Source organism: Ursus maritimus, unplaced genomic scaffold (genome assembly GCF_017311325.1).
Source record: "Ursus maritimus isolate PB19 unplaced genomic scaffold, ASM1731132v1 scaffold_24, whole genome shotgun sequence".
NCBI lineage: Eukaryota > Metazoa > Chordata > Mammalia > Carnivora > Ursidae > Ursus > Ursus maritimus.
Genome location: NW_024424897.1, coordinates 31,934,943 through 31,957,806, shown reverse-complemented (window position 1 = coordinate 31,957,806; position 22,864 = coordinate 31,934,943). Strand labels below are relative to the sequence as shown.

Here is a 22,864-nt window from a genome sequence, read left to right as displayed (position 1 = left end):
CCAGCAATCTCCCTGCTCTGCTGTGGGGAGCACTTGAAACATACTGTGCAACTAACAAATGCAAAGCAGTACGTGGGGCTTAGCAGATGCTTGTCTTGGTCTTGTGGTCAGTTCTTTAGGAACTGGAAATTATAGATATTCTTTGCCTTCTGTCTTTTCATAAACTAGGTTAAAAATATGAAATATAGGCCCTAAAGATGGGCAAAATTGGAAGTTGCTCTGATGTTGTTCCACACTTTTTGAGAGAGGATAAAATAAAGATTAGGTGCGTAGATCTTAGAGCTGGACCACTTAGGTTCAAATCCCAGCTCTGCATTTTACTCTCTGTGTGATTCCAGGCAAGGTCCCCAGCCTTTCTTTCTTCCTTCCTCTCTTTCTTTCTTTCTTTCTTTCTTTCTTTCTTTCTTTCAATATTTTATGTATTTATTCGACAGAGATAGAGACAGCCAGAGAGAGAGGTAACACAAGCAGGGGGAGTGGGAGAGGAAGAAGCAGGCTCCCAGCGGAGGAGCCTGATGTGGGGCTCGATCCCAGAACGCCGGGATCACGCCCTGAGCCGAAGGCAGACGCTTAACCGCTGTGCCACCCAGGCGCCCCCCCAGCCTTTCTTTACCTTCATTTCCTCATCTGCTAAATAGGAATGGCAATCGCATGATCAATCTTGTAGGGTTGTTGTGAAGATTGGAGACATTAATCTTGAATGAATGTGTGTAAGTTAAAGTACTTGCCACATAGGGCTCTGCAAATGTGACCTATCGTTACCATTTTTGTTTTTATTTTTAGTGTTGGAGGGGATTGAATGCCCTAGACCAGTGGTTCTCAAACTTTATCAGCTCTCAGAGTCACCTGGAGGGCTTGTAAAATATGATTGCTTGGCCCCACCCCCAGAGTTTCTGGTTCAGTAGATCTGGGATGAGGCCTGAGAATTTGCATATCTAAGTCAGAGTATACTGAGTATAACTAAGTATACTGAGGCTGCTGATCCTAGGGCCCCCCTTGGAGAACCACTGCCCTAGAGATGGTGTGATATGTAAAGGAAGAAATAAATTGTGTTCTGCTTTTGTATTATTGTGACAGAGCACTTGAAGCAGCAGCAGGCCTCATCCACAGTGTTGGGGGAGAACACAGCAAGTCATCTGGGCATCACTGCAAATGGTAAGCCAACTACCCAGATCTTTTTCATCAGGTCCTTGCTGTAACACTGTCCTTAACAGCACATTGGTACATCTGGGGGACTGTGGACCTTGAAGTCAGGCACAATTCCACCTCGGTTGCCACTTTCGTACTGCAAACTGTTTAATGTCTCCGAGCCTCAGTCATCCTCATCTGTAAAATGGGGATGATAATTCCTACCTCCTGATGTACGCAATTGCGCTATGCACAGTGCCTGCTGCATTGTAAGATACTGAGCAAACTTTCCCTTCAGAGGACTGCTGGCAGGATGAAATGAGATAGCATTAGAAATGCTTGGCATACGTTAAAGGGTACTACCCTTCCCCACCCAAATTCCTTCCTTAGGGCTTCAACCTAGAAACAGCTAACAAGTGAGAACAGGGTAGTCCCCCAAAGTAAATCTGGGCAATTTGTTTTCAGGGTCTCCTGCCTCCTCTTCTATGTGCCCTTTCTTTCCTCTGCTTCCTCTGTCTCCCTTGAGTCTTGGCACAGGTAAGGTTTCCTATTGGTTCACCTGGCACCAGAGAGCTCCCAAGATCCCAGAAGCAGCTGCTGTGAGTGCAGGTGCCCTGCAGACTGCCACCTGGTCCCTGGTTTTCCTGTGAAGAAGTCGTGCAATGCATACTTCAGGGACCACTGATTAGCCTTAATTTTTTACACTCCATTTTAAGGCAGCTTTCTCAATTGTTTTTTGATGTTGTTCTAATTAAGTCTTTCAACTGTTTTTAGATCAAAGGCACTTAGAAGAACAAGAAACTCACTGTGAAAAAGAAGATAGCAGTATGCTTTGGACCAAAGAAACTCAGGATCTAGAAGAGGATACAGAGAGGTAACAGAAAAAGCTGGACTTCTGAAAGGATTTAATATACTGTATTAGTTTGTATTAGTTTTTCTTCTGGTATTGACCAATAAGACGGGAAGGAAAGGTCTATCTTCATACTATTCTAATAGCCCCTATTCCTAAAAGTTTTTTGCTTTTAATTGTAATCGTCATAAGATAAACATAACATGAATTTTCCAGTGTACTGTGCAGTAGTGTTAAGTATATTCACATTGTTGTGCATCCGATCTCTTGAACTCATTCATCTTACAAAACTGAAACTCCGTACTCATTAAAAACCAACTGCCCATTCCCCCTTTCCTCAGTTCCTAGCAACCGCCATTCTACTTTCTATGAGTCTGACTCCTCTTGATACCTCATATAAGTGAAGTCATACAGTATTTGTCTTTTTGTAACTGGTTTATTTCACTTAGTGTAATATCCTCAAGGTTCATCCATGCAACATGGTCAGAATTTCCTCCATTTTTTTGTAAAGATTTTATTCATTTGACAGAGCACAAAAGCAAGGAGGAGTGGCAGAGGGAGAGGGAGAAGCAAGCTCCCCACTGAGCAAGGAGCTGATGTGGGGCTCGATCCTGGGACCCAGGATTGTGATCTGAGCTGAAGGCAGATGCTTAACTAATTGAGCCACCCAGGCGCCCCAGAATTTCCTTCTTTTCTAAGGCTGAATTCTTCTGTGTGTGTGTTACATTTTGTTTATCCTTTCATTTATTGGTAGACACTGGGTTACTTCCACCTTTGCCTACTGTGAATAATGCTGCTATGAACACGAGTGTACAAATATCTCTTCTGAACATCCTGCTTTCAATTATTTTGGACACATACCCTGAAGTGGTATTGCTGGATCACATGGTAAATCTATTTTTAATTTTTTGAGGAAATACCATACTGTTTTCCACAGCAGCTGCACCATTTTACATTCCTACCAACAGTGCACAAGAGCTCCAATTTCTTCGCATCCTTGCCAATACTTGTTATTTTCTGTTTTTGTTTTTTGGTTTTTTTTTTTTTTTTATAGTAGTCACTCTAATGGAATGAGTGGGAGGTGATAGCTCATTGTGGTTTTGATTTGCATTTCCCCAGTGATGAGTGATGTTGAGCACCTTTTCATATGGTCCATGGCCATTTGTATATTTTCTCTGGAGAAATAACTGTTCAAGTCCTTTGCCCATTTTTTAATAGGATTTTTTTTCTAGTCGTTTTTTGTTTTTGTTTGTTTTTACTTCATTTTGTGAGGCAAACATAGGTTTCACCTTTTTTCAAAAATGTTTCAATTAAAGGCGTCGGAAGAGAATGTTTAGATCTTTGTAGCCAAATAAGAGAAAAAGGGGGCAATCATCCAGACAGCTGAGTCTAAAAACACAAGGTTGCCTCAAGAAACCCCATTCCATTCCTGATTCAGAGCTCTCCTTTGACCCATGCTGTAAGGTAAACCACTTCAGCTCACCTCTTGTGCCTTCAACTTCTCTTGCCTTGTCCTAACCGTCATTTGGGGCCAGGACTGGCATGAGGTGAATGAGACACACTCCTTGGGCACAAAATTGAAGGAGACACCAAAAAACGCAGGAGTCAAGATAAATTATTTTAATGCAATATTTTTTAAATGAAAATTGATGCCAAAAAAATCCACGTTGAGCAAAATGTCTAAATTTTGAAGAAAAAGAGGATCCGAATCTACCCTTGTACCATTCACCTTATCCTAATCCTGGTCCTGTGGATCCTTAGGGTAGCCTGCAGAATTCTTTCAGCTGCAAATGATAGAAAACCCCACCATTGTGCTTAGATGAGTTTGTCTCACACAACAAGAGGCAGTCCCCCCGGTTGGCAGAGCATACCTGGTATTGCAGCTCAGTGATGCGACCAGGGACTTAGGCTCTTTGGATATTCCTGCTTTGCCACCTTAACGTGTTGACCTTTATTTTCAGGCTTGTTACCTCCTGGTTGCAAGATGGCTGCAGTCCACACACCAAGCAGAGATTAAAGGGTGGGGCAGAGGAATATTCTGATTCTGCTCCTTTTTACCTGGAAAGCAGGAACTTTCCCAGAAGTCCTCCCCAGTAGTGCCCACTTATATCTCACTGGCCAAATGTGATGCATGACCACCCTCAGTTGCAAGGGAGACTAGAAATTGAGTTTTTAGCTTTTTATCTGCTATAGAAGAGGAAGGGAAGGGAGAAGAGTGCTATGAATACCTTTTAGGTAGTGAATCCAGTTTCTGTCACACTCTTCAAGGGCTAAATTATTCTGTATGAGGAAGGAAAAGAAAGAGACCTGGAAGGGAAGGTCTGGGAAGTGGAGGAGGAGACTGGAGCCCTGGGACCTGCAAGGAAGGTCCTGGGGAGATAGAAAAGACAAAGAGGCAAAGGAGGAGGAAGATAAATACTTTTTAAAATTTTTAGAAATCTTTTTTCTAGGGATGCCTGCGTGGCTCAGTCGGTTAAGCATCTGCCTTAGGCTCAGGTCATGATCCCAGGGTCCTGGGATCAAGTCCCACAATGGGCTCCTTACTCAGCGGGGAGCCTGCTGCTCCCCATGCTTGTGCATGCTCTCTCTCTGACAAATAAATAAATAAAATCTTTAAATAAAAAATAATTTAAAAAAATAAATCTTTTTTCTATAATGTATGATGTAACTCCAGCCCTTCCATCTCCCCAAAACACCTTTAGTAAAAATGTATACCGTTATTTAAGCAAAAGAAGATTAGCTCAAAAAGGCCAAGTTAAATTTGGTTGGCACTTTATAAAGTGCTTTGCTTGTGATCAAAAGTTAGCTAGTATTACTGTTTCCCAAAAGGGCTGGCTGTGCTGGACACAGATAGATGCCCACGGTGGGACTTTTCAGGCCTTCCGAAAGCACTCTCTGCATCCTCTAGCCTCAGAGGCAGTTCTTCATCCAAAAAAGTTGTAGGAATGAGCATACAGTTCTAGCCTCAGGTGGAAATTGACTTAATGACCTGGAACTGAGACTGTCTAGCATGGGACTTTGGGAGGTAACTATTCTTATGGGTGCTGAGGCTTTTGATCAAGGGGCTAAAGAAGAGTCTGGGTCTGCATTTAAATCGGATCTAAGTGAACTCTGCTACTCTAGTTACAATCTCACCGAGCTCTCATGTGTACAGTGAAAGCGCAGGTTTGAAGGGCCTTTCCCACTCTAAAACACTGTGTCTCTTTGACATGGGACAAGGATTGTCTCAATTGTCTTTGCTTGCCCTTGGACAGAGCTCACTCTACTCTCGATGAAGACCTAGAAAGATGGCTACAGCCCCCTGAGGACAGCACGGAGCTACAAGATCTCCCCGAAGGCTCTACAAGGTTATTGTTCTCCCATCAGGGGATCATTTTCTTACTTTTCAGAAAGGAGGTCTAGATTTTAGGTTTTTTTTTTTTTTTTTAAGATTTTATTTGTTTATTTGACAGAGATAGAGACAGCCAGCGAGAGACGGAACATAAGCAGGGGAAGTGGGAGAGGAAGAAGCAGGCTCATAGTGGAGAAACCTGATATGGGGCTCGATCCCAGAAGGCCGGGATCACGCCCTGAGCCGAAGGCAGATGCTTAACCGCTGTGCCCCCCAGGCGCCCCTAGATTTTAGGTTTTTTAAAAAAAATACCTCAGCTCCTTGAAGAATGAGTGTCTGGCGATGTCATTACATTGCTGTTGTTAAGCCAGCGTTGGCTCCTGTCTGCCCCTCTTCCTCCAACCACCCACAGCACTCAAGATATTGATTAGCAGATTGATATCAGTATACAGAGAAGCCTCTGCGATTGCTGTACCTTGGCCCTTGTCACCTTCAACATTTTCACCAGCCATTTGAATTAAATCAAAAAAGGCATGCTTATCAAGTTTTTAGATAACACAAATCTCAGAATGAATGCTAATGTGGTAGGTGATAGACTGTGGATTCAAAATGGTCTTGGCAGGTGGAAATGTTAGATTCCTCTAAAAGATGAAAGTGAGCATTGAGATGTGTACAGTGTGAGGGATCTGACCTAATGGAGAATTTTTTATTGGAAGATCCTCCTCACTGGAGTTCCATTGAAGGGAGGAAGTGTGTCTTATTTTTATATGCTTGGCATTTAGCATGCATTTTGAGACATGGTAAGAATTCAAGAAATTTTTCTTGAAGAGGGCATAAATAATGACTCCATGAAGTCTCAGTTTGATGTAGTTGCTAAAAAGGTCAATGCAACATTGATTCTGAACAGACGTATAGTCTGGGGCAAGGTGATGCCTCATGCTAGAGAGAGGACTCCTAGGACACAGGGTGGGATGTCTTTCTGGGTGCCATATTTTAAAAGGGATGTTGACAAACAGAAGAAGGTGGCCCTAGAACAGTCAGATGCATGGCAACCATGTCCTATGAGAACAGCTGAAGAAGCTGGGGAGGCTTAGCCTGAGAAACACAGATGGGGTGGAGAATTTGATAGCTGCCCTCAAATACCCGAGATACTGTAAAGTGAAGAGAGTCTGCTTACTCTCTTCTGCCCAAAGGACAGAGCTAGTGACTAGAAACTGCAGAGTAAGGTATTTTTATTCTGCAAAGCACACGCTTTCTAAGAGCCATTGCTATCCGATAGAGAAGACAACTGCCTTTACACTCCCTTGACCAACAGCTCCTCCCACTCAAGCACAGGCTAGACAACCCTGGGTCCGGGCATTTGGACGGAGGTGGAAGAGACCCCGAAGGCTTCCTCCAATGCTAGAGCCTATGATTCTATTAGCGATGAGAGGTTAGGAGGGAAAACGTCGTTTTTGCTCTACCTGGCTTTATTTTCTCTCTTGTTTCACATATTTTGTTTTGAATATTTAGCAAATGAAAACAGAAGAAAAATCCCTAAACAGTGTCAAATTGGTTGAGCCAGCATCTGTTGAGCACTGACAGTGAGCCAAGTGCTGTGCTGGAGAAGCAGAGGGTAGGGTGTCTCTGCCCTTCAGGAGCTTACAGTTGAGTGGGAGAGATGCTTTCTGCTTACTAGTTTGGCAGACATGGTCTTAAGTCATTAGATACTTCAGTCAGAGATACTTCAGAGAGAGTTTCAGGACATGAAGTAAGGTAATAAAATAAATGGTGGTTATAAAAAGGACACCAATTAGAACATAAGTGGAATGCTTTGTGGGGGTTGGGTGGAGGTGAATAATATAGGCTAGAGGCTGAGAGCAGCGTCTGAGACAGGCGGCTTAGGTCGGACTTACGGGGCCTGTAACTTAACTTCTCTGTGCCTCAGTTTCCTCATCACTTAATGGGGATGGTAATGGTAATGGTAACTACCTCATATAGTTGTAATAAGGATTAAATGAGTTAATGTGCATGATAGTGCACCAGCCAATGCTGGCCACTAGTGCTACCTATTATGATTCCTTTGGAGCAGTCTTGTTCTCCTGGCCATCATGCATATGGTTTGATGCTCAAAATCATTGTCATTGAAGGGAGGCAAATATCAAGGATGAAGAAGCTGGTGAAAAGAAGAGAAAAGGGGAAGAAAGGATCAAATCAGAGAGGAGGAAATCAGACAGCTTTTTAGGAACTTCTGAAGAAGGTATGAATGAATGACTTTTTATAATGTAGCCTGGAGTCCTTGGGCTGTGATGAGCATCCGAGTTATTTAGAAATGTTTCGCAGATGCTATACATAATCCTTCTATGCTCTTCTCCTGTAGTTCAGCCCACGTTTTCTGTTCATTGCCAATCATAGCTTCATCACAAAACAGTAACAACATCCAATTCTATTTCTAAAGCAAGCCTTTGGCCAGTCTCATCATCCTATCTAGCACACTGTCTGGAAAGATGTTTTGCTTCTAATTGTCTAGTGTCTTCAAAAGAGTTCTAAATTTAGCTCACACAGAGGCTGCAGAATCTGATAAGAAATCATAAACTGTGGAATTTATATGGAGTCTACAAGTAATGTGAAAGGTATAAATTAATCTTATTCCAAAACTATTTCAACAGAGCCTTAGGCGTCATTCACATATGACACCCTCCTATATCTAAGTTCCTCCTACTTTTAGGAAGTTAGAAATATTAACTCTTTCAGAATATCTGGTATCCCTTGCATCCCTTCCCTGGTTCATTCTCATTCTCCTCCTTTCTCTGCCCTGTTTTGTGCTTTGTGGACTGTATCTCCTGGGCTTCCTGGCCAGCAGGCTTCCCACTGGTCAGTGGGAAGAGGGCAGAAGAGTAGGTGGGGTATTACTTCCCCTGCCTGCCTTCGTCCAACACCTCATCTCTGCACAGAAGTGGTGTCCCTCCAGAAACACAGCCTCTGTAAGGCAGCTTGTCCTTCTCAGTTCCAGCTGTCACTGGGTTCCAGTAACTGTTCCGCCGCCCCCCCCCCCAGTCCCTTTAGACTTTGGAGTGATAATGGCCTCCCATGGCTGCTAGTCACTGGATGTCTTGCCATCCGTTGTCTGCTCCCTTAACTCTGACTGTACCTGTGTAAATAGTCACTTCGTTGAAGGGCTTGGGGGGTGCATTTGATTTCCTCTGTGACCCGGACTGGCACAGGGCCCAGAGTGTGTGAGCATTTAGCTAGTGTTGAATTCACCGAGAACATAATGCAGGGACTTTGTGAATCAGCATCATTAGTGTCCGATGCTGTGACAGGGAGCTGCAGAATGTTAGGAGGGGAAGCCCATTAACTGTGTTTTTAGGAAGATTCTCTCTCTTAGAAGAAAACAACTGTGGTTGGTAAAACAGTCCACCCTAAACTAGAGAGAGAACACTAATGTGACTTCTGAATACTGGCCCCCTTTGACCCAGACAGTAATCTGGTTGTGTTTTCTTCTTTCTATATTTCATCAAGAGGAACTAAAACCCTGTTTTTGGAAGCGACTGGGTTGGTCTGAACCATCCAGGTAATGAGTTGGCTTATACTTCTAGGTCAAAGTTCACTGTCTGTAGACAACAGAAGCAGGCTTTAAACATTCACCAGCATCTAAATAAATATTAATGATAAAGTTACTGATAAATTTCTTTAAATGATAATGAATTCAGAGTTGCTCAGTTTTTTATCTGTTAATGTTAATAGTTCATTAAAATATAAGGTGAAATTCATGCCAACTTTGGTGAAGTAGTCAGTAGAGTCAGTGCAAGAGCAGTTTAGACAGAGGGAGGACAGAATGCTGCTCTCAGTTGGTTTGCAGTCATTGCGCATTCCCATGATTATCTCCTTTGAATAAAAAGATCAAAATCCCTTTCCCTTGAATTCAGTTGAATAGAAAGAAACTGCTGTTTGTGTCTTTAAAAAACATGTACACCAACTTGAAACTCCTCTTTTGTTGTTGTTGTTCTTTAAAAAATACACCCACAGGATAATCGTGCTGGATCAGAGTGACTTGTCAGACTGATGGGAATTGGATCATAGGTGGACTCCTGGCCTGAGTGTGAGTGTCCTGCTTGTGAGCTCCCGCCTCTCCTCATCTGCTTCGGTCACCAGCAGGGCAGGGATTCCATAGCTCACACTTTGTTCGGCCGCCACGGTAGACAGAACCACTGGCCCCGTCTGTTTGCAGCACATTTAACAGTTTGTTTTTAGTTCAGATTTCTGAGAAGTGAAAGGTAGCTTTTATTGTAAGATTTCTTCATTGTTTGCAGACTGGCTTTTGGTTTTGTTGTTTAAGATTTTTGAAAACTTTAACTCCTGTTATATAATAAAATGTTTACTTTTAATACCATTTAGGTTTTAGCTGTATAAGAGATATTTCTGTGTTTTAGTTATTGAGAGAGGAACTGCCACCCAAGAGGCTTCAATTTCTGTTACAACGTTTGACATATAAGCAGCTACTGCTACCATCTCTCATATAAACCGGCACCAGTCGTCTGTATTTTTAGAACAGAAATACTGCCTTCCTCTTGGCTAGGATTGCCATATTCCCATTCCAGCTACAATTGACTTACATCATGAACGTACAGGTAGGAATAAAAGCCCAAGATATTTTGAACTCTTTACGGTGAACGAACATCATTTCTGTATATTTCAGATTGTATACCTGCCTCACATCATTAGTGCCTTAGAGGAATGAAATTGTGGTAAGATGAAGATCACAACCTTTTTTCTAATTCAGCCTCTAGTGACTACTGGGCAGATGCATACACGTGTCTAGCCTGGTTTTTAGAGGAGCGATATACCTTCATCTATCTCAAGTTTGGAGCCTTCACATGTGAAAGCAAACCTTTTCTTAGAAGCTGTGTGCTGTTGTGCAGGACTAGCCAGCTAACATTTTATTCTTAGCAAACAAATAATAGGTCTTTTGTTTCTGAAAACTGAATTGTTCCTCTTGAGGATGGTCCTATTCATACAGTTATTAGCACCACAGAATTTTACCCTGCACAAATAAAATAGGAAAGTACAAATCTGTTTGACCATTTTGAAGCAAGAGAGAGTTGTTTGTCGTTGTAACCAGAAGAAAACCAAAGCAAATTACTTTACAAATAATACTATGTATAAGAAACTTGGAGGAAACAGAGACTTGTAATATATAGTCCTTCCTCTCATAAACCTTTAATTGGTGAGACAGAACCAACATATGTAAAAATATAAGGACTGATAGCAGATATAGCATGAGAAATAGTGAGTTGTGATATCACAGCATTATCTGTTAGTATTCATAAAGGCTACAAGTCCTACGTAAACTCCCACAGATACGATTTGTAATCTTTTGTCTACAATGTCAGTAGAGTAGACTCTTCTAGCTGGCCAGTGACTATGTAATATTGGCCAACATTAACAATAATAATGTTGGTAGATGATGTTTATTGGTTATGGAGCAACTGTTAGGTGCAGGGTTCCATGACCTGCCCAAGATCATACTGGAGCAAACATAATTGCAAACTTACAGTAAAACATAGTAGCTTTCCCTGAGACTGTGGTTCAAGAGTGCCCTAAGCAAAGTATAAGGATTGTGGAAGTGAACCAAGAGCTAACTTTAGGTTAAAACTGATGGTGATATATCCTTTATGAACTTAGTCCCCCATCCTCACATCTGTTCTGTGGGTTTGGTGCTGAGTTTTTGGAGTATACTGAATCCTTCATTTTTCCTCAATATGAGGAAGCAGAGAATATGGAAACAGTTCCAGACACATAGGAGATGGTTAAATGTTGGCTCACTATTTTTTTAAAGATTTTATTTATTTATTTATTTGAGAAAGAGAGAGAGAGTGAGCAAAAGAGAGAGCACAAGCAGGGAAGAGGCAGAGGAAGAAGCTGACTCCCTGCTGAACAAGGAGCCTGATGTGGGGCTTGATCCCAGGACCCTGGAATCATGACCTGAGCCGAAGGCAGACACTTAATGGACTGAGCCACCTAGGTGCCCCAATGTCGGCTCACTATTGAATGGTATTTTCCCCTTGGGAATTTGGATTATTAGAAATTTCCAGATTAGATTTCAGTCGTTATTTTTTCCCCCCAAGTGCATTACTTTTTGCCCTTTCCTGAATGCTAATGGTAATGTTGTATATATTGCTATTAGAAGTGGGTTTTAAGGGCACCAGCCTGGCTCAGTCAGAAGAGCATGCAACTCCTGATCTCAGGGTCCTGAGTTTGAGCCTCATGTTGGGTACTGAGATTACTTAAATAAATAAACCTTAAAAGAAGAAGGAGAAGAAAGGGGTTTTAGTGAGGTGCCTCTCAAGACTTAGAAATAAGTTGGTCCTCTGGGAGTAATATAAGTAAAATCCACTTTCCTACTGAATATGCTTAATTATATAGTGGACTAAAATTAAAGGATCTTCTATAAACATGTGACTTAACAGACATTTGGAAATAATACTGAAAAAGTAGAGTAAAGAGGAGGGATGTATTCTACCAGATATGAAAGCATAGTATAAAGCTGCAGTAATTAACAGAATATGGTATTGACATCAGAATGGAAACCTGTTTCTTTATAGCTCCATCTCCTCCCCTTTCAGTTGTTGATGTTATGCAATTGCATCTGTATATAAAGTGTGGCCAAAAACATGAGCTAATAATTTTTAAAAATACATTAGTCTCCTAAATCATGTAAAAAATAAACCAAGATTTGGAGTTACAAACCAAAGTTATAGTAACCCTAGCTTTTATACTAATAACTGTTTTCTTTCTTTAAATGTATTCATCTCTTAAATCATGTAGAAAACAAAAAGTTCAGTTACAAACCATTGTAACTGTTGTAGTCAAAATTGCCCATGTACCAAAATCTGGCGCACGAGTGAAGGGGTGATGGAGGGGCACAGGGAGAGGGAGGAGCAGGCTCCCTGCTGAGGAGGGAGTCAGACACGGGACTCGATCCCAGGACCCTGAGGTCATGACCTGAGCCAAAGACTAATGCTCAACCGAGCCAACCAGGTGCCCTGAGTTTTTTATTGTTATTGAAGTTAAGGTGGTATAAATTCAAATTAGGATGTTATAAACTTAGGGTGCAAAATGTAATCCCCATGGTTACCACAAAGAAAATAGTTATGGAATATACAGAAAAGGAAATGAAAAGGGAATTTAAACATTTCACTACGGAAAATCAACTAAATACAAAAGGAGACAATAATGCAGAAAATGTGGGACAAAACTATAAAGGCATATAAAAAAACAAATAACATAGGGGCGCCTGGGTGGCACAGCGGTTGAGCGACTGCCTTTGGCTCAGGGCGTGATCCCGGCGTTGTGGGATCGAGCCCCACATCAGGCTCCTCCGCTGTGAGCCTGCTTCTTCCTCTCCCACTCCCCCTGCTTGTGTTCCCTCTCTCGCTGGCTGTCTCTATTGAATAAATAAATAAAATCTTAAAAAAAACAAAACAAAACAAAGCAAAACAAAAAACAAATAACATAATGACAAAAATAAGGCCTCCTTATCAGTAATTAGTAATATCAGTATTAGTAGTATCAGTAATAAGCGTAAATGAATCAAACTCTCCAAAAGACACAGGTTGGCAGAATGGATAAAAATACATGATCTAACTAAATGCTGTCTGTAAGAGTCTCAGTTGAGATCCAAAGACACAAACAGATTGAAAGTGAAAGGATGGAAGAAGATACTCCATACAACTAGTAACCAAAAGAGCAGGGTGGCTATACTAATATTAGACAAGAGAGACTTTAAATCGAAAAAGGTTATAAGAAACAAGGACGTTATATATTAATAAAAGGTTCAGTAGGGAACGTATAACAATTTATGTACCTAATGACAGACCACCAAAATATAGGAAATAAAAATGGACAAAATTCAAAGGAGAAATAGACAATTCTGTAATAACAATTGGAGACTTCAAAAACCCACTCACAATAATGGATAGACCAACCCGACAGGAGAGAGGTAAGGAAATAGAGGAGGTCACAACAAACCAATTAGATCTGACAGACATACACAGAACACTCTATTCAACAACAACAGGATATATATTCTTCTCAAGTACACACAGACATTTTTTAGGATAGACCATATGTTAGTTCACTTAAGTCTCAATAGATTTTAAAAGATATCATACAGAGTATCTTCTCTGACCACAACAGGATGAAGCTAGAAGCTAGTAACAAAAGGAAAACTGGAAAATTCATAAAATCGTGGGAATTAAATAACACACTTTTTAAAAAAAGATTTTTACCTATTAGAGTGATGAGTGCAGAGGGGGAGGAGCAGAGGAAGAGGGACAAGCAGACTCCATGCTGAGCACAGAGCTTGAAACAGGGCTTGACCCGGAGATCATGACCTGAGTGGAAATCAAGAGTCAGACACTTAACCAACTGAGCCACCCAGGCGCCCCTATGCTTCCCCCTGCCCCAAGATATCGTTATGCTCCAGGGAGCTGTATTTTTTTTTAAGATTATTTATTTTAGAGAGAATGTGAGTGGGGGGAGGGGCAGAGGGAAAGAATCTTCAAACGGACTCCCTGCTGAATGTGGAGCTGGATGCACAGCTCAGTCCCATGACCCTTGAGATCATGACCTGAGCCAAAACCAAGAGTCAGATGCTTAAGCAACTGAGCCACCCAGGTGTCCCTAAATAACACATTTTTAAAACAACCAAGGGATAAAAAATATCACAAGGAAATTAGAAAATACTTAGAGATGAATGAAGACAAAAACACAACATACTAAAACTTAGGGATGCAGCAAAAGCTGTGCCAAGAGGGAAATTTGTAGGTATAATTTAAGAAATAAGGCAGAGGATCATAGGGGAAGAAAGGAAAAAATGAAACAAGACGAAACCAGAGAGGGAGACCAACTATAAGAGACTCTTAATCTTAGGAAACAGACTGAGTGTTGCTGGAGGGGAGGGGGGTGGAGGGATAGGGTGGCCGGGTGATGGACACTGGGGAGGTTAATGTGTTGTGGTGAGTACTGGGTGTTGTGTAAGACTGATGAATCACAGACCTGTACCCCTGAAACAAATAATACATTATATGTTAAGAAAAAAAATCACACAGAGATTAAAAAAATAAACATATTAAAAATTAAGAAAGATCTCAAATCAACAACCTAACTTTATACCTTAGGGAACTAGAAAAAGAACAAACTAAACCCAAGGCTAGCAGAAGGAAAGAAATAAGATCAGAGCAGAGATAAATAGAGTATATAAAAACAATTGAGAAAATCAATGAAACCAAAAGTTGATTCTTCAAAAAGATCACAAAATTGACAAACCTGTAGCTAGATGGACTAAGAAAAAAAGAAGGAAGACTTAAATTACTAAAATCAGAAAATAAAGTGGGGGGATGCCTGGGTGGCGCCGTCGGTTAAGTGTCCAACTCTTGGTTTCAGCTCAGGTCGTGATCTCAGGGTAGTGAGATTGAGCCCCACATCGGACTCCACTTAGCACAGATTCTGCTTGAGATTCTTCCTCTTCCTCTGGCCCTCTCCACTGCAAGAGTGCACGTGCTCTCTCTCTCAAATAAATCTTAAAAAAAAAAAATTAAAGTGGAGTTAATACTACTGATTCTACAGTTATAAAAAGGATTATAAGGGAGTACTATAAACAATTGTATGCCAACAAATTGAATAACTTGGATGAAATGAACAATTCCTAGAAACACAAAACCTGCAAGACTTAATAATAAAGAGAAAATCCAAATAGACCTGTAACTAGGAAGGAGATTGAATCAGTAATCCAAAACCTCCCAAGAAAGAAAAGCCCTGGACCTGATGGCTTCACGGGTGAATTCTACCAAATATCTCAATCCTACTACCAATCCTTCTGAAATTTTTCCAAAAAATTGAAGAAGAAACACTGTCTAACTCGTTCTGAGGCCAGCATTACCCTGGTACCAAAGCCAGATAAAGACCCAAAACTACAAATCAGTATCTCATAGGAACATGGATGCAAAAATCCTCAACAAAATACTAGCAAAAATTTAGCAGCATATTGAAAAGATTATACACCCTAACCAAGTGGGATTTATTCCTGGAACACAAGGATGGCTGAAAGTATGAAAATCCCATGTGTGTTATGATATGCCACGTCAATAGAATGAAGAGGAAAGAAAGTATCATCATTTTAATTTGATGCAGAAAAAGCATTTAACAAAGTTAATACCCTTTTGTGACAAAAACACTCAACAAACTAGGAGTAGAAGGAAACTATCTCAATATGATAAAAGCCACATATGAAAAACCCATGGCAAATATCATACCCAATGGTATTGAAAGGCTGAGATCTTTTCCTCCAAAATCAGGAACTAGAGAGGATGCCTGCTTTCACCACGTCTATTTAACATAGTATTGGAGTTCTAGCCAGAACACTTAGGCAAGGAAAAGAAAAGTTATCCTAATTAGAAAGGAAAAAGTAAATACTGTATCTGTTTGTAGATGATATGAACTTATTATGTAGAAAACTCTAAAGATTTCACCAAAAAACTGTTAGAACCAATAAATGACTTCAGCGAAGTGGCAGAATACAAAGGCAATACACAAGATTCCATTGCATTTCCATATGTGAACAAGGAAAAATCTGAAAGGGAAATTACAAAAACAATTCCATTTACAGTAGCATCACAAACAATAAAATACTTAGGAATTAACCAAGGACGTGAAACACTTGTACTATGAAAACTACAAAACATTGCTGAAAGAAATTGAAGAAGACAAATAAATGGAAATATATCCCATGTTCATGTAATGGAAGACTTTATATTGTTAACATGTCAATACTACCTAAAGCAATCTATAGAGCCAATGCAATCTCTTATCAAAACCACAATGACTTTTTTATTTTTTTTATTTTTTTTAAAGATTTTATTTATTTATTTGACAGGATAGAGACAGCCAGCGAGAGAGGGAACACAAGCAGGGGGAGTGGGAGAGGAAGAAGCAGGCTCATAGCGGAGGAGCCTGATGTGGGGCTCGATCCCAGAACGCCAGGATCACGCCCTGAGCCGAAGGCAGACGCTTAACCGCTGTGCCACCCAGGCGCCCCAACACAATGACTTTTTTAAAAATGAAGATTTTATTTGTCAGAAAAAGTGAGAGAGGGGCGCCTGGGTGGCACAGCGGTTAAGCCTCTGCCTTCGGCTCAGGGCGTGATCCTGGCGTTCTGGGATCGAGCCCCATATCAGGCTCCTCCGCTATGAGCCTGCTTCTTCCTCTCCCACTCCCCCTGCTTGTGTTCCCTCTCTCGCTGGCTGTCTCTATCTCTGTCGAATAAATAAAATCTTAAAAAAAAAAAAAAGAAAGAAAGAAAAAGTGAGAGAGCACAAGCAGAGGGAGCCGCAGGCAGAGGGAGAAGCAGGCTCCCCTCTGAGCAAGGAGTCCAAGGCAGAACTCAATTCCAGGACCTGGGGATTGTTGCAGAATTTTTTTCTCCATTGGTGCCTGTGGTTCTTGGTCATGCTGCTTTGAAGAATGGAGAGGTAGATCAGACAGAGTGGTCGGCAGCAAAGCAAGGTTTATTGAGCATTAGCAAAGTGATAGTACAAAGCTCCTGAGGAGGGAGGGAACCCAAGAGGGTTGCCCCCTCAGTGACTTTTTTTTTTTCAGAAATAGAAAAATCCTTCCTAAAATTCATATGAAATCTCAATGGACCCCAAATAGCCAAAGCAATCTTGCAAAAGAACAACAAAATTGGAGGACCCACACTTCCTGACTTCAAAACTTGCAAAGCTACAGTAATCAAAACAATGTGGTACTAGTGTAAAGACAGACATGTAGATCAATGGAATAGAAGAGAGGGCCGAGAAAAAAAAACTTTGCACATACAGTCAAATGATTTTTGACAAGGATGCCGAGACCTTGGGGAAAGAACAATCTCTTCAACAAATGATGCTGGGAAAACTGGATACGCACATGCAAAAGAATGAGATTCTTTTTTTTTTTTTAAGATTTTATTTATTTATTTGACAGAGAGAGAGAGACAGCCAGCGAGAGAGGGAACACAGGGGGAGTGGGAGAGGAAGAAGCAGGCTCCCAGCGGAGGAGCCTGATATGGGGCTCGATCCCAGAACGCCAGGATCATGCCCTGAGCTGAAGGCAGATGCTTAACCGCTGAGCCACCCAGGCGCCCCAAAAGAATGAGATTCTTATCTAATATTTATCTAACACCATATGCAAAAATTAATTCAAAACGGATCACCTAAATCTAAGGCTGAAAACAATAAAACTCTTAGAAGAAAATGTAGGACAAAAATTTTACAGCATTGGATTTGGTAATGATTTCTTGGATATGACATCAAAGGTACAGGCAACAAAGTAAAAAGTAGACATGTTGGACTTAATGAAAATTTAAAATTTCACTATCCACAGAGTAAAAAGGCAACCCATAGAATGGGAGAAATAATTTGCAAATCATATATCTGATAAAGATTTATATCCAGAATATATAGAGAACTCCTAAAATTCAACAACAAAAACCAATCCAATTCAAAATTGGGCAAGGACTTGAATACACATTTCTCCAAAGAAGATACATGAATTGTCAGTAAGCACCTGAAAAGATGCTCAACATCAATTATTAGGGAAATGAAAATCAAAATTACAATGAGATACCACCTCATGTTCTTTAAGATGGTTATTATGGAAAAAAAACAGAAAACGAGTGTTGGCAAAAATGTTTTCAAATTAGACCTCCTGTGCACTATTGGTGGGAATGTAAGGTGGTATAGTGATTGTGGAAAGCAGTATGGCGGTTCCTCAAAAAATTAAAAGTAGAATGACCATATAACCCAGCAATATATTCCACTTCTGAGTATGTACCCAAAAGAATTGAAAGCAGTGTCTCCCAACAGATATTTCTATAGCAATGTTCATAGCAGCCTTATAGCTAAAATGTGGAACCAACAGTGTCCATAAATGGATGAAGGGATAAGCAAAATGTAAATACGATGGACTATTATTCAGCTTTAAAAAGGAAAGAAATTCTGCGATAAAGCTACAACATAGGTGAACCTTGAGGACATTATGCTGAGTGAAATAAGACAATCACAAAAAGAAAATACCATATGATTCCACTTATACGAGTTACTTACAGTAGTCCAAATGTTAAAGACAGAAAGTATAATGCTGGTTGTCAGGGCTGGGGTGTTACCGTTTAACAGGTATAGAGTTTTGCGGATGATGAAAAGTTCTGGAAATGGATAGTGAGTGGTGATGGTTGCATAACATTGTTAATGTACTTAATGACAATGCATTGTACACTTAAAAATGGCTAAAATGGTAAATTTACAAGATGAAAAGAGTTGGGGGATGGATGGTGATGATGTTTGCATAATAGTGTGAATGTATTTAATACCACTGAACTATACACTTCAGAATAGTTAAGATGGTAAATGTTATGTGTGTTTTACCACAATAATGTTTTTAAATTATGAAACAACCATAAGTGGGCTAATTAGAAATTGTGTCATATAGATTTACTGACACAGAAAGGTGTCCATGACAAATTACTCACTAATGCTAGTAGTAGTATGCTAGTAGGTACATTATGACCCCATGAAAATGTGTGAATAAATGTCTACATGGGACAAATGCATAGATATCTAGAAAGATGCTTATTAAAGTAGTAAAATGGTCATTTCAGGTGATTTCAACTTTTTATAATTCTCTTTAAGCTATTTTCAGTTTGGAGAATAGAAGGGGTTTAGGAATACTTAAATCAGTTGGAGGCAGAACTACAGTGTCATTATAATTAAGTAACCATAAATGTAGTCAAATTTATTAGGATTCACTTGAAGAAAAACTGCTTAACAAAAAAGGAAAAGTTAGTGTAAAGCGTAGAAAAATGATGTTTTAGGAGCCAGACACAGGGAGTGGGTGCTCAGCCAAAGCATTGTGGGTGTGTGTATGGGGGGTGCACTATGTATGTCTAGTGCTCTGTGACAGGTGTTGCCCTCTTGTGGATCATCATACTAACTTCCTGATCCAATTCCATGTTCATCGAGCAACTTTTCCTCCTCTTGAAGTTGGTCTGTCTATAGGGAGAGAATGACGGGGCTTTTCAATCCGCTCCATACTTGTGTGTCTCAAAGTATATTAGTAAATTGCTATTCTGGTTTATATATTGGGCTCTGTGCTTGGTTAATGAGAGTCAACGCTAGAGAAATCGATTCTACATAATCTACTGCTACATAAGAAGTCACCTCCAAATCTTAGTGACTTAAAATAGCAATAACCATTTAATTTAATTTGATTTATTTATTTGAGAGAGAGGGGCGGGGAAAGGAAGGGAGAGCCCAAGCATGATCACGGGGATGGGCAGAGAGGGAAGCAGACTCTCCCTGAGCAGGGAGCCTGACTCGGTTCCATCCCAGGACCCCAGGATCACGGCTGGAGCTGAAGGCAGATGCTTAACTGACTGAACCACCCAGGTGCCCCAGAAATAACCATGTATTGTCTCTAACAGTATTTATATGTCAGGAATTCCGAAGTGGCTCAGCTGGGCAGTTGTGGCTCAGGGTCTCTCCTGAGGTTACAGTTTGATGCATCTCCAATTTGGCTCGCTCACATGACTGGCAAATTGATCTTGGCTGTTAACTAGGGACCTCAGTTCCTTTCTACCTGGGTCTCCCATTGAGTGTCCTCACCACATGGCAGCTGGTTTTCCCCAGAGTGAGCAATCCAAGAGACCAAGGCAAAAGGTGCAATGCCATTATGATCTAGCTTCAGAAATCACATACCATTGGGGCACCTGGGTGGCACAGTGGGTTGAGTTTCTGACTCTTGGTTTTGGCTCAGGTCGTGATCTTGGGGTCTTGAGATCAAGCCCTGCATTGGGCTCTGGACTCAGTGCAGAGGCCGCTTGGGATTCTCTCTCTTCTCCCTCTGCCCCTCCTGCTTGTGCTCTTGCTCTCTCAAATAAAGATTTATTTATTAGTGAGAGAGAGAGAGAAGAGTGTGAGCCAGGGGGTGCAGGGTGGAGAGGGGAGAGGGAGAGAAAGAATCCTCAAGCAGACTCCCCACTGATCATGACCTGAGCCGAAACCAAGGGTTGGTTGCTCAACTGACGGAGCCACTCAGGCACTCCTAAATAAATAAACCTTTTTGAAAAAAGAAGTCACATACCATCATTTCTGCTATATTCTATTGGTCACAGAAGGCAAGCCCTGATTCAGAATGAGGGGACTACACAAAAGGTGAGAACCACTGGGGGCCATCTGGAGACAGGCTACCACAGAGCCCATCAACCAAGTGGCCATCCCTGGCAATCCTGTCACTTGCTATACGCCTTCCATTAAAAATAAAATAGTTTAATATCGCTTTTACACCTGTCATCACATTTTATCTTCATCATACCCCTGCCAGTAGGAAAAGCAAGAGAAGTGAGGGAGGATCACCCTCAAAGAACCCACCTGTGACTCACGCACGGATTGATTCAAGTTAGACTATTTATGATGAGGAAAATATCAGGATTCTGTGTGTTTTGCAACATTTCTGCAAAAATCACCCTTTTGTGTTTACTTATACTGAAATTGAACACTGAAAGGAAAATGTATATATTTTCCCCAATATTAAGAGAAAACAAACAGTTAAACAACTGAGCTGATTTTAATAAGATCAAAAAAGTGATAAGTCTTAATATTACATGTTGATAGGGAAATTCAAATTCACTTTCTCAATAAATTTATAAAGAGAAATATAATCTTCCCAGGCAAACAAATAAGCATTATAGTCTCATGGTTAAAGGTTATATATCAATATGGGGCGCCTGGGTAGCGCAGTTGTTAGGCGTCTGCCTTCGGCTCGGGGCGTGATCCCGGGGTTCCAGGATCAAGTCCCACATCGGGCTCCTCCGCTGGGAGCCTGCTTCTTCCTCTCCCACTCCCCCTGCTTGTGTTCCCTCTCTCACTGGCTATCTCTGTCAAATAAATAAATAAATAATCTTTTTTAAAAAAAGGTTATATATCAATAAGTCATTGCATTGAAAGTAGAATCTCAGGGGTGTCTGGGTGGTTCAGTGGGTTAAGCATCTTGACTCTTGATTTCGGATCAGGTCAGGATGTCAGGATTGTGAGATCGAGGCCCCCATCGGGCCACACTGGAAGTGGAAACTGCTAAAATTCTCTCTCTCCCTCTGTCCCTCCCCACCCCTCCCTCTCTCTCTTTGAAAAAAAAAAAAGAAAAGGAGAAGAAAGTAGAATCTCACAGGAAAGCTTTGGTCAAGTCAGCCAGTCTCAATTTTATAACTATAGATATCAAATAATTATTAATAGGAACCGTCTTCACTTCAACCTGGCTTACCCTTAGTATTTTCAAGATATCTGACTTGTAAATATTCTTCTACTTTTATCCTTTCCTGTAAAATAAGATATAATGGTTAGCCAAGTGTTTTATATTCTAAAGACTTGTGTCAGTAGCTCAAGGTTTCTCAGTCTATCGAGATTCCTGTTACCTAAAAATATGTTGGTTTTCGTTTCAACTTTGTCTTTAATCAAGGTGAATTGAAAGATCCACAAACAATGAATCTGACCCTCAGATAACCACGATGATCCTTCAGAGTCAATAGTGGGATGTGGATATGGTAGAGAGGAGCCTGTGAAGGGGAAATCAAGATGATCCTGTCTCTCACCCAGAATGGTCATCCAAGATGCAAATCAAGAAAGAACCAGAATCCATCTAATTAGGATGGCTGAGGGGAGAGGATTGTGAGAAAGGACACTAACGTTTGTTATTTGACACCTACCAGACATTGGTTTCCAGATGAAGAAACCAAAGCTCAGGAAAGTCAGTAACTTGTCTAAGGTGCACAACTAGTCATTTATGATTGAAACCAATAACTAACTCCAAATCCTTCCTAAAATCCTACATTCACTCCTGGGCCAAGAATGTGAGAATTAATGATTTGAGCAATCTGGATTTTTACCCCAGGGTCAACCAAACCACCTCTGAAACCTAGAAAAGCCTGGAGCTCTATTTTTTTTTTTTAACTTTTATACAGTGCAGTTCCAAACTAAATTGGGACAACTTTGTACTTGCATCTTACTAAAACTGGGACTAACACTGAGTGATTGAGTTGAGTAGCCTTGTCTTAGTAGGACAAGAAGCCCGAGTCCTTCTCTGGATGCGTCTGGGAATTCCTAGAATCTGGGGAGAGTAAAAGAGAGTCTGGAGCCTTCTCTGTGTACTAGGAAAATCTGGTTTTGCTAAGAACTTGGCCAAAGATTTGGTGGTGTCAACTGCAAAGACAAATCCTCAGTTTCCTTGCAATTACTGCTTGAGATTCTCTGAAGAATTGTTGCTTGAAGGGGCATCTGGTTGGCTCAGTCGGTAGACCATTGCAACTCTTGATCTCAAGGTCGTGATTTCTAACCCCACATTGGGCATGGAGTCTACTTAAAAAAAATTGTGGCTGTGTGCCAGGATGTTTAGTAGGAAGCTCCTTCCTTTATGACATCACCAGGCAGGTAGCTAAGGGGACTATTTGAGACACTCTTAGAATAACAGCCACTTTTGTGGGAGTGCAAGAA

The 22,864-nt window shown here is 40.9% G+C and overlaps 1 protein-coding gene across 7 annotated transcripts in view; it reads left to right on the top strand.

Moving 5' to 3' along the window:
* Positions 1 to 9,912, top strand: part of TEX14 (testis expressed 14, intercellular bridge forming factor) — an 88,379-nt gene extending 78,467 nt beyond the window's left edge. For 5 of the 7 annotated variants that reach the window (XM_040640905.1, XM_040640904.1, XM_008695499.2 and 2 more), the window contains 6 exons: positions 1,078 to 1,155; positions 1,903 to 2,002; positions 5,233 to 5,325; positions 7,439 to 7,548; positions 8,811 to 8,862; positions 9,318 to 9,911. In XM_040640905.1, the coding sequence (XP_040496839.1) occupies positions 1,078 to 1,155; positions 1,903 to 2,002; positions 5,233 to 5,325; positions 7,439 to 7,548; positions 8,811 to 8,862; positions 9,318 to 9,354 (470 nt within the window). In that variant the 3' untranslated portion in view covers positions 9,355 to 9,911. Of the gene's footprint in view, positions 1 to 1,077; positions 1,156 to 1,902; positions 2,003 to 2,732; positions 2,834 to 5,232; positions 5,326 to 7,438; positions 7,549 to 8,810; positions 8,863 to 9,317 lie in introns of those variants that run through there. The other 2 variants (XM_008695501.2, XM_008695502.2) reach the window with 2 other exon arrangements.
* The last annotated feature ends 12,952 nt before the right edge of the window (positions 9,913 to 22,864 follow it).